At 41.2% G+C, this 16,754-nt stretch overlaps 1 protein-coding gene across 9 annotated transcripts in view; it reads right to left on the bottom strand.

Moving 5' to 3' along the window:
- Positions 1–16,754, bottom strand: part of Pde4d (phosphodiesterase 4D) — a 1,081,007-nt gene that overhangs the window by 22,484 nt on the left and 1,041,769 nt on the right. Inside the window, exon 1 of one of the 9 annotated variants that reach the window (XM_036206763.1) lies at positions 4,747–5,165. The exons of the other annotated variants lie outside the window; for them this stretch is intronic. Within the exon in view, the coding sequence (XP_036062656.1) occupies positions 4,747–4,794 (48 nt within the window). The 5' untranslated portion in view covers positions 4,795–5,165. Of the gene's footprint in view, positions 1–4,746; positions 5,166–16,754 lie in introns of those variants that run through there. 9 annotated transcript variants of the gene reach the window in all.

Raw genomic sequence — 16,754 nt, 5'->3', positions numbered from 1 at the left:
AGGTATAACACTCATGCATATTTAAGGAGGAGTGATAGATAGACACACACACACACACACACACACACACACACACACAGACAGAGAGAGAGAGAGAGAGAGAGAGAGAGAGAGAGAGAGAGAGAGAGAGAATACCTCCATCAGCCTGTCTATAGGAAAGTCTGTATAACATGTTCTTAATGACTATGTGGGAGGGTCCAGCTCAGTGCCACCCTGGGCAAGTGGTCCTGGGTCACATAAGAAAGCAAACCAAGCAAGCCAATACATGGCACCGCTCCACGGTCTCAGCTTCAGTGCTTGCCCCATATTCCTGCCTCGACTTCCTCTGGTGACAGACTTTACCTGGACATGTAAAGTGAACTAAGCCTTTTCCTCTGCACATTGCTTTTGGTCATGGGGTTTTATCATAGCCATGGAGAGCAAACTGGGACATTCAGAACAATGCAGTTTTCCAATATATAAACTAAGCACTATTACTTGATGAAAAATGTAAAACAATGATTTATCCTTATCTTTGGTAGACTCTGAAACTTTACACCTCACTATGAAATCTCCCTTTAAGTCTGGAGAGGAGTGAGCTCATCTTTCGGAAGTGTTTGGAATGCAGCTCAGAATGGAACTGGCTTATTTAGAATTTTCAAAAATCTTGCTTCTCTACATAATTTACACAGAGATGACCTATCAAGAAGCAATAGAGCTGGACAAATCTCTCCCAAAGTCAACCCTAGGAAATCCAAATTGGGTATACCACTTCACCCATCACCACAAACCCCAAGGTTGATCAAGATAATATCAAGCAACTGTTAGATTCAAGGAGTGAACAACAGCTTTCCCTTACAGATGAAGAGAAACTGGCCATGGTGGACACACATGCTATGTGTCAATCTGCAGGGACAGTTTATTCTCAAACTTGGGAACATAAAGTTTACTTTTTTTAAAACCATGTATTTGTATACATTCCTGTTAAGCATAACATACACATGTATGGTAGAAAAATCTAGGAAGCTATACAGAAAGAAAGATTAAAAAAACCATTTACATCCCTACCTCTCAGAGATAATTACTCATAAACCGCATACAATTGGCTATATTTTCTCCTCCCAGGCCTTTGCAATGTTGTATATACTGCATCACATACTCCAAGACATCAGGTCCTGTTTGCTTTCACTTAGCAGTGTACACTACTTCAGAAAGTAAAACTTGAGGCTTCCTGAGAATATTTCCAAAGGCATTTATACTAGCTAGTGCCAAAAATTTGTGTCATTTTTTCCAAGTTATGTTTTCTTAAGTAAATTATTAATTTACAATTAATTGAACAATCTAACCACATCAGCTGTCTTGTATTTTGTTTGTCACATAACATGCACTCAGTGTTATTTGAGAGTTCTTTCTTCTTAGCTCCCTTTGTGGCGATCAACCCTGACGTCTGAGCCTTTTATTCTGATAACTGTATCAATGTAGGACACACCAGTGGAACTGATTATAGACACATCTATAGCTAGCCCCCATTTTAGCCAATCACGTAAAGGAATTTAGGCAAGAACCCATATGGGAAATCATGGCTGTTTCAAAATCATAATATTATGTATAATCTCTCCCATGTAAAAGAAAAATTCTTGCTTTATAAGTAATTTACCCTTGAGAAAATGTATTCATTAGGCAAAACAGATTCAAAAGAAGGTTTTCTAAATGTTTTGAACATGTATCCAGTGAAGATTCTCTCTTTCAAGTAGTCCATGCAATTAGATGAAGCTGCCAGTAAGAACTACCTGACCGTGAGTAAATGGGGAGGGCTGGACATTGCTTTAGGCCACCATGAGCCTTGCCTCTCAGGAGACAGGACAGGAACTGCTGCCACCTTGCCTGTACAGCTAAGCACCATACACTGGTTTTCTGAGGACAAATGGGAAAAGTAGACAGGAATGTACAGATGCCCCATCTGCCTTACACGCAGACCTGTTAGGATTAATCTGTTGCTGTCCACCCCAGCAGAAACATGTTCATGTTCATGCTACCTACAGACATGCCACACAATCATTTGATTTTCTGGAAGAGTAGTAATGTGACAGACAATTATTCTTGCCATTTGTTTACATAATAAGGTTAAGAACACCACTGAAAAGATTCTTCTGTGTAGACTGCCTACACGTCACACTGCACACTTCCCCGAATAGTGCTGTATCATAGCCATTATTCCCACATTCCTCTCCCCTCTTTGTTAGAATCATGGAAACACAGGCTGGAAAAACCCTGCATCACACACCTGTCTCCCCACCAAGGCTTGCCGTGTTTCAAAGAAGGCAATGTTTCCTTTTAACATCACTGTAAGACAATATTTAAAACAATTCCCTAAAGTGTTCTTCCCACGGTGGGGTGGGGGTGGGGGGGCTAAGTCAGGGGGATTTCCAAAAGGCCATTTTCAAGGAGCCAACTAGGTTACAGCACAAGAACATTTGTGAAGAGGAGTTAATTTTTTTTTTTTTTTGCTACTGCTAATAAAAATTCCAATCTAGGCATGCTAAATTAATAACCACAAAAGTGGCCACAAGTGCTTTCTCAACTTGTAGTTGATTGCCTGGAGTATTAAAGAAGAATATACTAAAGCCTTTAACAAACATTTTAATTGCAAGGTAAATTTCTGTCACTTTGAGTAACTATGTTTGTTAAGATATTTACAGACTAATTACCATGGGTAGAGAAGAAAGGATGGTTTAAAAAGCTAACAGAATATCTCCTCCTTACAACAGCATTGCACTCCCTAACTGATTTATGGTAGGCAAACACAAAAGTGCCTTTCAATAGAACCCCATGAAAAGTACCATTTAATTGAGCATGTAGCTAGGTTTTACAGTTACCTCTATTTTATATTGATTAATTTCTTACTGGCTGGCCCTGTTTTACTCAAAGTGGTTTTAAAGCATTACAAAGAATCATGGTTACAACTAGGGGGGGGAAAGGGGAAGATTTCTCGGTGGACGCTTTCGAGGTCTTTGTTCTCATTACGCACCAGAATGTGTGTGTGCAGCATTTAAATCATAAAGCAACGTCCAAACGCTACCGATCTGAATGCTGTATTGTGTGTTTAAGAATCCCAATTCTTTCCTTTGCAGTCTTCATTTAAGACAGTTAAAGATGAAAAATAAGTAATAAAACAAACTAAGCCTTTCCAAATGGAATCCTCTGTAACTGTGTACCAAGACTGGGTGGGGGCATGACACATCCTGTGAGCATAAAAAGATGCAGCACAGCCAACAGCAGAAAATGACTACAGTTCCCGTCACAAAATTCTGCTAACAATCATTGCAATCATTTGAATATGAGCCCTGCAAGTGTGGAAGGTAGTAATATGAAGACCTCTTTAAATGAGCTTTGCCCTGACTATAGTTTCCACAGTAAAATCCTAGTGATCTTTTGACTATGATGCCCTGCAAGTAACGGAGATATCAATTTTAAGACCTGTTTAATTGAGTGATACATTGGCTCTATAAAGATGAATCTTTCAGAACACATAGGACCAAATATTAATATTGGATTTTCTTAAAAGGTTTTAGGGGCAGCATGTTAACATGGGCACAAAACCGTGCAGCAAGTTTTTCCCCAAAACGTTAAGTCTTAATGTTCTACATTTATATTTGTGTAGGCATTGTTCATAGTCATAATACATACACAGAGTTCTTAAGATGCCTCAGTGAGCAGTAACAGCTAGGAGATAGAGTCTGGGGGAGGGCACGAGTATTCTTACATTTACTTTTCACAGGCAATTCAAACAAGAAATGGCTAGCAAGACGCAGACAATGAAAAGCATTTTTAAATTCTGGACTACCCTGGAGATTTAGACAGAATCGGGAAATCCTAACAGTATGGATGACCAAAACAGAGATGAGATTTCTAGCTTTCTTAGGACTTTTAGTCAACCTCAACAGCAGACATGAAAGTTTCCTTCATAAAAAAACAGGAAAATAAAATGTTCAATCTGAAAGTCCTTTAAGGCAACAGAATAGATACCTTTAAAAATGTGTTATGACTGGCTCATACATTCATGGCTAAATTCTACTTTCTGAAATGATGCTTCTTTTGGGACTGAATAAGGGTTTTCTACATTCTGCTCCTATCATGGAGACAGAACTCAATGACAGCTTTACCACAGGGCAGGTGAGAAGCTTGCCTAGGAACCACACAATCTTACCAATTCCTTATATGAATTAATTTCTTGAGATTAAAAAAAAAAAGCCACAGCACAGATAAACTTTCCTACAGTTATCCCAGATAATCAAGTTTGCATTATAATGAAAAGCACTTAAACAGTCAAGTCCATCATCTACACCTTTAAAGACAAAAGTGAAAAAAATAAATTTTTCTTCTTGAAGTCCAAAGGAGCACTGATATTTAGAGCCACATATCACTGATAAGATTTAAATACTGCATGCTAATCAGAATTCATCAGTTACAGTAAGGAATTCGGTAATTTATTTGCAATTAATTTATCTCATTGCCTTGCTATTTTATAGCATAACCCAAATCTACACAGGAGAAACAGAAGAACCAGTGCACATTCAAAAGCTATCTTAGCACGCAAACCACACCTGACACTCAGTTACACAATCCTATCTTCTGCAACAAAAACACTTCTTTCTTAGTTCATATCTAAGGGAAGAATGTAAGATTGCTCAGCCACCATTTTAATTTGCTAAAACCCACCATTTATGCAATCAGAGTAGTCAGTTATAACAGCAAAATAAATCTTACCTTTATGTAGCCCCAAGACACTGACAATAAATAGTTTGCTTCAGGCATTTTTGATAGATTATGTGTCTATATATGTGTATATATGTCAGCAAGTTCTAAAAACGTGTATCTCTTTGAACCTTGATTTTTAACAATCTCCACAAATCAATCAGCATGTGGGGATTTAAAGATTTTTAGTAATTAAGTGTAAATAAGAAAGCATCATATTATGATCCCATTCAGCCAGCGTCTTCCCATTAAATACATGCCATTTGTAAAACTCCAGAATGGAACAAAATTCAGCAACTATTCTGAATAAGGAATATCCATACGATGAATGACCAGCTAAAGAGCTAAGGGTCTGCATCTTTCTCTCCCGAGCTCCAGGGCTTAATGAATAATGTATGTCAAGATGCTTAGCTGCAAGAAAGACTAGGTTCTGTCAAAAGCTACCAAATAAGGAACTGCGGGGGAAGCCGGGAAGAGAGGCATGGAACCCCGCCCATAGAACCAACTATGCACCAATCGCATTCCATGCACCATCTACAAGGGCTGGGGGCATGGATGCGGCTCAGGCTGCTTTGTGATTGGTTCCCGAGGTGAGCCCCTGGGGAAAGAGGCTTTCCTCCCCACTTGGTGAACGCCATTTAATAAAGGTCTCCCTGCAGCTAGCTAGTACGAGGCTGCCTGTGAAAAGATGAATGGGGCTTCCCTCTCACAGGGATGAATAACGACCGCAAAACTTCTGTATCTGTACTTGCTAGTTAAATAAACGTTGCCAGTCCGTGTGGCACTGTCTGCAGATTCTAATAATCTCCGATTTCTCTACGCATTTACATTGTCCCCATCTCAAGTCCCACACACGTGGCTTCCCTGGTGATGAAGATAGCTTAGCTTCCTCCCCTGCTCAACACACAAGCACAGAAATTATGAAATGCCACAGGTCCAGACTTCACAAAAGAGAACGCATCCCTTCTCCTTGGGGAGGCTGCTTCCAGCATCCTTTGTTCTTACTGTTCTATGTCCACATTCTACAACACACAAATTCTAAAATATAAATCTGACTAGGGGAGGGGAGGTAACTGAAAATTCATTTCTCTGTGTGGATAAAGAATACAGTTGTGCACATTGATTTCGGTTTCTAGATGCTGATAAGTGGGAGATCTTTTGTTTGTTTCCACATGAAGTTGAGAAAGGACTGAACAACTTTTAAGGAATTCAGCATTGAAATGGTGAGTAATCACACCTTTTGTAGGGAGGGCTAAAAAAAAGAACTTAACATTCCTTTGGGTAAGCCAATCTTTTCTACTCCATTTGACATAGCATTATTCTATATAACTTTTATCACAAAGAGGTCTTAGGGATGAGAAATGAGAGAAAGACATTCTCTTATTTTAGTACAAACTTCTGCATAAGGCACCTATTCTTGTCTCCGTTTACTGCTCTGGGCTTCGGGCACTCCCTGACGCAGTCACGGTATAGCTTTCTTTCTCAGGTCTGCCTTAGTATGTTTTCACTGTAACACTTGCCAGCTCAGTACTTCTGCAATGTCCCTTTCCAAAATTCCCTAAGTCAATGAACGGTATGCTGAAAATGTTCAATGGAAAATTCCAGAAGCATTCATACATTTTTAATAACGCTGATGATAGTAGACCATTGCTAGCCTTCTAGTGCATATTTATCTATTTTCTTTTTACTGTGCCTTATGTATAAAATTGTTACCATTTTACATAACTCAGAGACAAATAGAGCCTGTGTAGGGTTCTGTACTATGCAGTTTTAAGGTGGGGGCTATGAAACCCGTCCCGGGGTAATGGAGGGAAAACACCTTCACCTCTTTGCTCATACCTTTGTGTTCACTTCCTCAATTCTTCTAAACCCTCAACCCCAATACTCCACCCAAGCAACCCACCAGAACACCTGCCATTCTTGCGTTCCATTTCTCTTACCTCTGACATGTCCTGCCTTATTCGATGATGTGTTCCACGCCCTCCACTGCTCTGGCTTTCTCTGTGTTCTTACCATGGCTTCTTTCCCCTTCTATGAAAGTGTCAATCCCGAGCTCCACACTTGCTGTTTCAGTCCTACATTCGTCCGTGACTACGTCTCACCTGAACTTTAGTACCATGTTTCCAACTTCACAATACTCTCCCATTTCAAATGCCCTTCCAGTCACCTGGAGCTTTTACAAAACCGTGAACCGTTTTTCTATTTAAAGTAGTTCGTATAACTACTCTAACTGCAGTCACTGGGCCCATGTTTCTTCTTCCAGTGCCTCAGATGAAATCTGTGACTCTTTCTGTCCATTCAGTAGGTGTCTCGTGTGAGTCACACGCTATCAGGTGTTTCGTGTAAATCATCCAACTGAATCCTTGAGTAACCCTGGGATGTTCCTTCCCTTCTACCACAGTATCCACCTCATTCACACAACACTGTGACCAAGCCCTGCTTTCTATAAAACGCCACAGCATCCAGTCTGCGCCTTCTCATTTCCACTCCAAACACGTTAATCCTAATCTTTAGAGAAGCAGGAAGTGGCTTTGGTGTCAGCACACACCACATCCCTCAATTCCATATACAGTGAGAGCTGGATGAAAAAATGAATTTCCCAACTTTACCCTGATATTCAGAACAGGAACTCCAACTCCAAACCCTTTAGTGACCAGCTTCTTAAACTGTGAGTCAGAAGCCCACAGGAGAGGGAACGGAGATGTTACACCAGTACAGGTTTCTGAACACGACAACCTTAAATTAATTTGAAGTCAAATGCACAGTGAATCTGAGGTGTTCCTGGTCTCGCCTGTGTTGTATAGCGTGACTTCATAGAACCTTGGTTCTGAGCACACAGCATGCACACACACTGCTCTGTGCATGAGATCCTGCCAAGTAACAGCAAAGAGCAATGCTGGGAACATTTTGGCTCAAATTAGAGACTACTCTATGTCAGGAATCGCAGCACTTCTACTCTATATACAATTAACATAATTACAGCAAAAAAAAAAAAAACCCACCATATTTTTCTCTCATTCTTTGGCAAGTTACGTATCAAAGTAGTACATCTTTGGATTGGATTGTTAGAATGTTTGATTTAAACATTGATATTATTTGAGTTGCTGACTTGAGTGGCTTTGTTTTTTTAAATCTTTCAACAAATTTTGGGTTGGTAAGATTAAAACAGAATTTACATATTGTTTGAATAGGTCCTAATCACATATCTGCCATTGTATAGCTGTATTTAGGCACAGGGATATTGTTATAGCATTGATGATTACAAAATGCAAATGTCGATCAGCTCTGAACACCATGGAAGCTACTTTGCATCCTATAGTACCAAATATTCAGCCATAATCTAATCCGGTATATAAAATTAAACAAGCATATCCATCTCCTCAGCATGTAAACTTATTTAGTCTTTAATAAATGGTAAAAACTATAAGCACACCAAAGAATTCTTTTAAAACACAGCTCTTGGTGACTTATTACCAGTTAAGTGTTGGACCGATGTATTTATTTTATATACCCACATGCCTAGGGTCACATGAGAATTTCCCAGGCAAAGGGGTCATGAGTGGGGAGAGTTAAAGAAGCCTTGCTTTAGTACCCAATCCTAACTTGCATAGTGCTTATTCTGTCAGCTCATCTGCAGAGACGGCTCCTGACAAGCTGTTACACTCTACAGCGAGTCTGAGCTGGCCTGTGTAACCCAGTGACGCTGTGTGACCACAGGTCATGGGAAGCCTTACAGCTTGCACCTTGCTGATGGAATGTGCCAGCAGGGCCAACACAAAGGAGGGTCTGAGGAAGTCCGAGCGGACTTTATGGAAGAGGAGATGGAAAAGGGAGGGCCGAGGAGAGGGAAGACAGGAACCACAGAAAAATATGCACATGTGCCAGTTGCCCATCAGGGGAGCTTTCAGCTGCTTGCAGCCAGGAGCATCTGACTGCAACGCACATTGACATCACTGACCTCACACCACGGGCAGGATAGGAAACACCTTGTGAGTTGAGACATGAAAAATGAAACCAATGTGCAACACACCTGGGTCACTGACAGCCACACGGCCAGGAGGCAGCAGGGCTGGGATCTGATCTCCGACTGTCTGGTTTCACAGCAGTCTGAAGTGACAAAACCTACCTCAGGAGCCTCCCACACAGCGGCCAGTACTGCAGGTGTCTATCACATGTGGACAAGTCAAAAGCTGACTTAAAATAGGACAGCATTCAGCAGGGGCTGAGAAGGGTTTGGGGGAAACGGTGTGTGGGTAAAGAGTGATGTGTGAGTACAAGCTGGATGTACACGTGGAAATGTGCCACGGAACTCCACTAATATGTACAACTAATGTATGTTGACGTATGAAAACAGCATTTTGGACTTTGTTCTTTATTTAGCCTAGAGACTGTATGAAAGGCCTGTGACCATCATCAAGTCTGAGCTGTATCCATCATCATTGTGCTTGAAATACTCATGAATGGGTGTGTTGGCTCTTAAGAACACACCAGACTAAGACAATTTTTCCTAGAAATAATATGTTATTATGTATCACTCATGGAGATGGAAAATATTTAATCCTACAATCAATCTATATTCATTTTATACCTTTCTACTTTAAATGAAAGAAAAAGGAAGCTTTTAGTAGCCAATAATCAAGCCAATATAAAGTAGGTGCTTACATATCCTGTACTGCTTATACTGGATTAATAGATGAAAATCTGAGTACTAAATTCTTCAGACAGAATTCTGAGGCGAGGCTGAAATCCAGACATAAATAGCTATAGCAAACCAGGGTCTCTGAATACAGTCTCTATTTGTTCCCAAGCACCTTGAACCAGTTTCAGAGGGAGTCAGTCAGTAGTCATCCAGAACTCACTTATAATAAGTCCTTTAAATTACATGATTTACAATTCGCCTTTACATTACAAAAACTTTTTCTTGAAAAATGCTATTAGGAGAGTCTGATCACGCCGAAATGCACATCGATTTGTATTTGGCGCCCTCTAGTGATACATTACATGAGTTTGACTTAACCAGCTCTGAGCCGCAGACTGTATCACAGACTTTGAAAATGGTGGGTTTTGGGTAGAAAAAAAGAATAAATCAAAACATGACATCACAGAGGCCCAGAGAACTCAAATGTACCATTTCAGAAATAGTATCTTCTCTGGAGAGTATCGTGGAGATTTAAAATTAAGTAGCTATCTGAAACACCCAAGACTAATCTTTTTACTAACATGGTTAGAATTTTCACCAAAACTGCTTTATTTAAAACATGAAAACATTTATTTCTGTTGAGCAGTTCCGGCAACTGAATTAACATGGACCTGAGTTGATGGCTAGATTTTTATTTCTTTGCTAAGGGGATTAACTAACTAACCACACATAAACACATGCGGTAGTTTGAATAAGAATGTCCCCCATAGGCTCAGAGGTTTGATTACATGGTCCCCATTGGTAGTGCTGTTTGTTTGGGCATGTTTAGGAGGTATGGCCTTGCTGGAGGAAGAATGTCACTGGGGGCAGGCTTAAGGTTTAAAAGCCATCCACTCTTCCCATTCTCTCTCTGCTTCCAGCTGTGGTTCAAGATGTGAGCCCTCTGTTCTCCTGCTCTACCCACAATGCTTCTGTTCTGCCCTATTGGACTCTGATCGTTCTGGGACAAGAAGCTAAATAAAGCCTTCCTTCCTTCCTTCACACCAAGAGAAGTAACTATTACATACAGCATTCTGCAGTCATGAATACAGCTTGGATTTATATCACCAGTCTTGCATGCTCATAACTATTTGGTCAACTACGATGTTATCATGTCTTTTCCTAACATGACAGTTTCACTGGAGGATAATCAAAACCTCACATTAATGACGCCTCCTTGCTTCTAAGTCTGAATGAGGAGGTCAAGCTGTCACATGGCAAGATGACAGGATTTTATGTACAGGAAATGAGACAGACAGCGCCAAGACAAACAACCAACTATTCCAACTAATTAACAAAATCAACACATAATGATGATGAGTCCAGGTCACTTTTATGCACTCATCATCGAAACGACAAAAACAAAAAAAATGTTAACTGTGTGTCTACCTCAGTCCAAAGTTCTAGACCTGCTGGAAGGAAGAAATTCCAACATGGTGGATAGAGCTTGGTGAACAAAACCTGCACCCTTCTGAAGCCCTCTACTCATTGGTCTGTCCTCTTTAGAGTCAGTGAAAATCTGCCTCCTCTCCTTAGCACACGACCCTTTCTTCTCTACTGTAAAGATGGCTTTTGTAGTCTAAGGCAGAATTTCTCAGAATATAATGTAAAGAACCTCAGTCTAGTAAGACACTTTTCAGATTATTTCCACTGCAAACTTATTCCTTTGACACAATGCCAACCTTGATGGAGATGATATACATTAACACAGTCAAAAGCTGTGCTATGTTACTCTACAACTAATACGGAACCTTATTTATTTATTTACATTAGCACAACATTTTCCAAACTGACTTGACTATTGAACCCTTGTTATTAGAAATGAACCACAGCACTAAAGTTTCATAGAAAATTCCTGTAAAAGCAACAGACTTCCAGCACTAGGCGCAAAACCTTTAGAATGGCCATTCCCTTATCTTTGCCAGATATTTGTTAAACAGCTACCAAGCAGCAGAAAACCAATAAAGCACCAGGCCAAATACATGAATAAATGACAAGAGGGTGAAAACCAAAGTCAAGAAAACTGCCACAGGTTAAGATGAGAGCTGAGAAGGGACCCGGCTACCTAGAAAGAGCCAACCACTGAGTGATGGTCAGAAGGTGTGTGCGCAACCTGTCTACCAACTGAGAAGTAGTGACGTGGCGGACAATGTGGACCATAACATTTTCTGATGTTAACCTTTCTGATGTGGCTGAGGAGAGAGGGGAGGAAGGAGGGATGGGGAAGGCTGGCTGACACGTACCTGGGGGTATGGTCAGATGGGAGCAGGAGTTCTGGGGTGCCTTACAAAATAATCCACTGTGCTCCAGGGGAATAATCCGTATATTTCAGAAACCCAGAAGAAAGGATACTGAATGTTTTCACCATGAGGAAATGCCAAATAGGCATATTTTATCTGATGTAAGAGTTTCATAATGTATGCATGTTTTGAAACATCCCATGATGGTGTCCTATTAATATGTGCAATTTTTAGCTTTATGCATCAATTAAAAACAGTGTCAAAATTTAAAAAGTGAAGGAAATTTGAGGCAGAATCCACTATGCAGAATGAGGCTGTGCAAGACCTCTCAGCCTTCGAGAGTGCACGGAGTTATGTCTGGAAGGGTAGGCGGAGATATGTTATGATTTATACCTTAAATATGATGTGGCTTACATTTATAAGCCATTCAAATGGGTGGAAGAAAAGAAACTCCTGAGAGAGGGCAGCCATGACTTCACAGGTGAACACTAGGAGTAAAGAAGATGTACAGATACCGGGCTTGCTCAGTGCCTGCTTGAGTACTGCCAGAACTAAGATGGGGGGGGGGTCGTGTCGTGGTGGGAGGCTTTGCAGGATGATGATGATGATGATGATGATGATGACGACAATGATGAGAAGCAGGAGGAGGAGGAGGAAGAGAAGAAGGAGGAGAAGAAGAAGAAGACGAAAAAGAAGAAGAAGAAGAAGAGAAGAATCATCATCATCATCCTGAGTCCAGTGCAGCCATATTTAATTATATGATGATCCCACGTACTTTTTAGCCAATCAAGATCTTTGATCCCTTCCCCCTCCTCTACTTCCACATTCTTCTAGAGTTCTGGACTAGGAAGGCAGCCAGAGAACTGAGTTCTGAGTAGGCAGCCACTTTCAGATACTCCAAAAGCACCACACTACAATAGATTAACCACTTCTTTCAAAACTTCTCATAGTGTATTAGAGTAGTCCAGCAGAGAGGGCGTGGATAGACAGTGGATTGTTTTAAAATCCCACTTCACAGCTGAGTAGGAACACGAAAGCCTGAGCCACTCCTCACTCAAGATCGCACAAAAATAATCAGAATTAGAATCTGGCATTTGCCAAGAGCAACATCTTTATTAAGTAGTGTGCTCTTTAAATCCTTCAAGAAAGAAGATGTAAGGGGAGGCGACAAGGAGATTAAAAGTAGTGTAATAATGAGAGTGAGGCATGGTGAGCCAAGCCTATAATTCCCACATCCAATATGCATACACTGGAGGATTGTGATGAGTCTGAGGCCGGCCTGAGTTACATAGTGAGCTGCAGGTCAGTCCTGGTTACGGGGGGAGACATTATCTAAAACAATAACCATGGTGGGATCTCAACAACGAAAGAAAACACAGTTTAATAAAAGGATGTTAAAAGTTTGCAACATCGGAGAACTATGAGGCATTCAATGGTATGAAGCTGGCGGTACAGAGAAAGACTGGTTACAACCATTTAAATAACATGAAAAACAATTGGATCTGAATGGTATTCAGACCCCAGCAATGATGTCCATCCAATAATGTGTGCAAGAAATGGTTTCTCTGCAAACCACTGAAACTACCAACAGCAGCTAAGAAAGCACTTGAGATCTCCACTGTTCTGGGATCCCTTCTCAGAATGTTCTGAGCTGATAAATGCAAATTTTCAGACAGAACTAAAACAGAATGAGTCTTTATAAGTGGTAGACCGCCTCTCTTGGACATGTCCTGCTGCTGTGTGGGTCCATTCCACCTGACTAATGTGTATTAGGATATTTGACTAGCAACATTCTTTAAAGGGAGCCCTTTCTATGTCCCTTAAAACTGATTTGATGACAGGACATAGCAAATAAAGACAAACCATAGCTCAGGGATCTGTTCTAGAATCTGCAACAGGAGGGATTACTGCCCCCTACTGTTAATGTGGAAACACTGCAAGCCTCGTGAACAGTGATCAATGACTGAACACACGCAATTATAGCTTTGGTTGTTACTTGCCCCTCACAGCTAGGGTAGCACATTTGTTAATTAGAACATATAAACTTCCATTTGGGGCACTAAGAAAATAAATCAAGCAGATGACATCCAGAATGATCAGTTCTGATCATTCACAAAATCGTCTTCCAAAACTCATAGTGAAGCATGATAAAACTAAAATTGATTGTCTATGTACCATATTTCAGTAGTCATCCATCAGTTGATGGGAATCCAGGCTGATTTTTACCTCCAAGCCACTGTGAGTAGTTCAATCAACATAGATGAGCAGATCTGTGTAGAAGGATTCAGAGTCCTCTGGGTCTAAGTCCAGGAGTGGTCAAGCTGGGTCGACTGACAGATCTATTTCTAGCTTCGTGAGGAACCTCCATTTCTATAGTGGTTGCCAGTATTCACTTCCATCAATAGTGAGTAAGGGCTTCCTATTCGTCTTATTTATTTGTATTGTGTGTGTGTTGTACACACGTGCAGATGCATGCATGTAAGCCTTTGCCTGAGGAGGCCAGTCTTTGGATTCCCTGAAGCTGGAGTTACAGGCGGCTCTGAGCTGCCTGACATGGGTGCTGGGAATTGAACCAGGTCCTCTGGAAGAGCAGGAAGTGCTCTTAACTCCGGAGTCACCTCTGCAGCCCTGTCACTTGTTTTCTTAATCTTGTCCTGACTATTGAAGATTGGCAGGTTACTTCTATGTGGACATTGGACCTCACCTCAATTTCATGTCTACAGATTGAACTGAGAAATTGTCCAGGATCTCCCACTCACCATTGCCTTTTCCTCCTAAACACTGAATTACCGCCATGTCACTGGGTTGAGAATTCCACCTTGCAGGCTGCAGACTCCTCTGCCTTGTTTTCTATGTCTTGCCACCTTCGCCCACCTTCCCTGTCAATTTCAACCTGTTCCAAGTCCTTATCGCCTTATGGTTTAGTTTTCTGAGTCTACTTGTTGGGGCCCTTTCCCCTCAAGAGGACCCATCCTGTACCCTGCCTCCTGAGGTATCTTCTGAAATCACTGTCGCTGTGTTCCTTATAATAAAATGTGAGGGTTCCCCAGGGATCCCAGGGGCCACAAGTGGCTTAGACTAGCAATTAGGACAACATAAGGGCTCTGCTAAATCTACAGCTCTTGTGCCTGCCCTCTGGTCCCACAGCTGGATTCTCTCTTTCAGTCAGTCCTTTGCTTCCATTAACCTTCCACCTCCACAGAAACCCAATGCCATGAAATCTGCAAGCATGCTCCATTCTACTCTGCCCTGTCTGACCACTGGAATATACCTCTGCACTTGTTACCACCTATGTAATCCCTACATGCTCAGATCCAGCTTCAGTAGTACTAATTCTGGGATGCGGCCCAATCATTCTGCTCCTCTGGGTTGCATGAATGCTCTTTGAACTTCTCTACAAGGAGACTGAGTTGTCTATTGCTCATTAACACACAATGACTTGCTCCTGTGGCTATCTATATTTTTCCATGGTACATCTGCATGTTCTGGTAGTTATCTATATGTTTTCATAGAAGTACTCACACACACACACACAAAAAAAAAATCTCATTTTTTACACAAGAACTTTGGAACAATCAGATGGTCCCTAAGATCAGGGCTAAAACAATCTCACTGAAAAGCTAAAACCTATATGTTGTGTCAGCAGTCACGAGTTATAAAACATAACCAACCCATACTAATGGTTTTTGTTGTTTTTTTTTTAACCCACCAAAGTGGTCCATTGATGCAGAGAGTGGTGACAAATGATCCCAGATAACAAAGACACATCAAATGCAAAATGTCACTTTAAAGAGATGTTGATCAAGACCAAGTCAATGTCAGATCTAGCGTCAGTCTGTATTCACTTCAAGATAAAAGCCTAGACAAGTAACACCAGACTGGTTTGTCCTGGACCACCTTAACTTTTCTACCTCAGTCAAATGAACTGGGTAAACTGGTCAATTCCACAAATCTCTTTTGCCTCTAAAGACAGAGATTCTTGCAATTAAAGAGAAAAACATAGCAGACTTGGAATAAGAATCCCATGTTTGAGTTCTCTGCAAAGTGGCTGGCATGAAGTGGCAAGTGGATCATTCACCCAAGCAGTGACTCACTTTCAACCCCTATAACAACTACATCACTAGGGAATTTCTTGTCGCTGGCCATGGCTAGTGTCAGACTCATGACTAAAACTGAACTGGCACCCGGTTCAAGGTCATCTCTTCCACTCCTGCTTCTCAGCTGGATTGTCATCTCTAATCGGTGCAAAGGTTAAAGAGCCGACCTTCAGGTCTTGTCTCTACTTGAACCAAGAGGAGACACCCAGCATCTTGATTGATCTCTGGTACCTCGTTACCCACAGTCTCAATAGTTCACAGAATCAAGAGCCTTGGAAGTCATCCCCAGGGAGAGAAAAGCAAAGCCCAAGAAACGGGCCGACTCTGAGACAACAGGGTGAAAATCTACACATACCCCTTCCCTATGACTTCCTTCATACATATTCTCTCTGAGTGACCAGAGTTAACTGGTCAGTGTAAATTAAAAATGTGCTATCGCAGGGTGCTAGGTTACCAAACTAAAACTAAAGTAAACAAACTCAGTGAGCATCACATAGGCAAGCGAGTGAGGCCCCATAAATCACTGTGACTGGGTATCAGGATTTCAAAGGCACCCTACCCTGTAAGCTCTCGTCCCACGCCTGTTGACTCAAGCTCCAGTTGCAATGGGCTACCTATACAGCAGCATATAAAGTTGACCTTTTAAGTTTAAAAATAGTCGCAGTCCCATCCCTACTAAAGATAGTCCATGGTGCCTCTGGGTGCAGGCAGCACACTAAGTGCTTTACGTAAGTTTTGCTTCTTTTTTTTTTTTACAGGCATCCTGTGGGGTGGGTCATCTTAGTGTTGACTAACATAGAAAATGGGCACAGAGAGATGGAAATAATAGAATTATCCAAGGTCACCTCTCTCCTATGGGGTGGATTTCTACACAGCTGTGGAACTGCTCCTCAGAATTTAGGGGACATCAGAATGGAGAGAAAAGTTAGCTATCATCTGCCCCTCTGTCCCACTGTAGTTTTCTAGCATCTAATGGCAACTTATTACCAATGACCAGGACCCACA

This window comes from Onychomys torridus, chromosome 15, assembly GCF_903995425.1.
Source record: "Onychomys torridus chromosome 15, mOncTor1.1, whole genome shotgun sequence".
Classification (NCBI taxonomy): Eukaryota; Metazoa; Chordata; class Mammalia; order Rodentia; family Cricetidae; genus Onychomys; species Onychomys torridus.
This window is presented reverse-complemented; position numbering and strand designations above follow the sequence as displayed.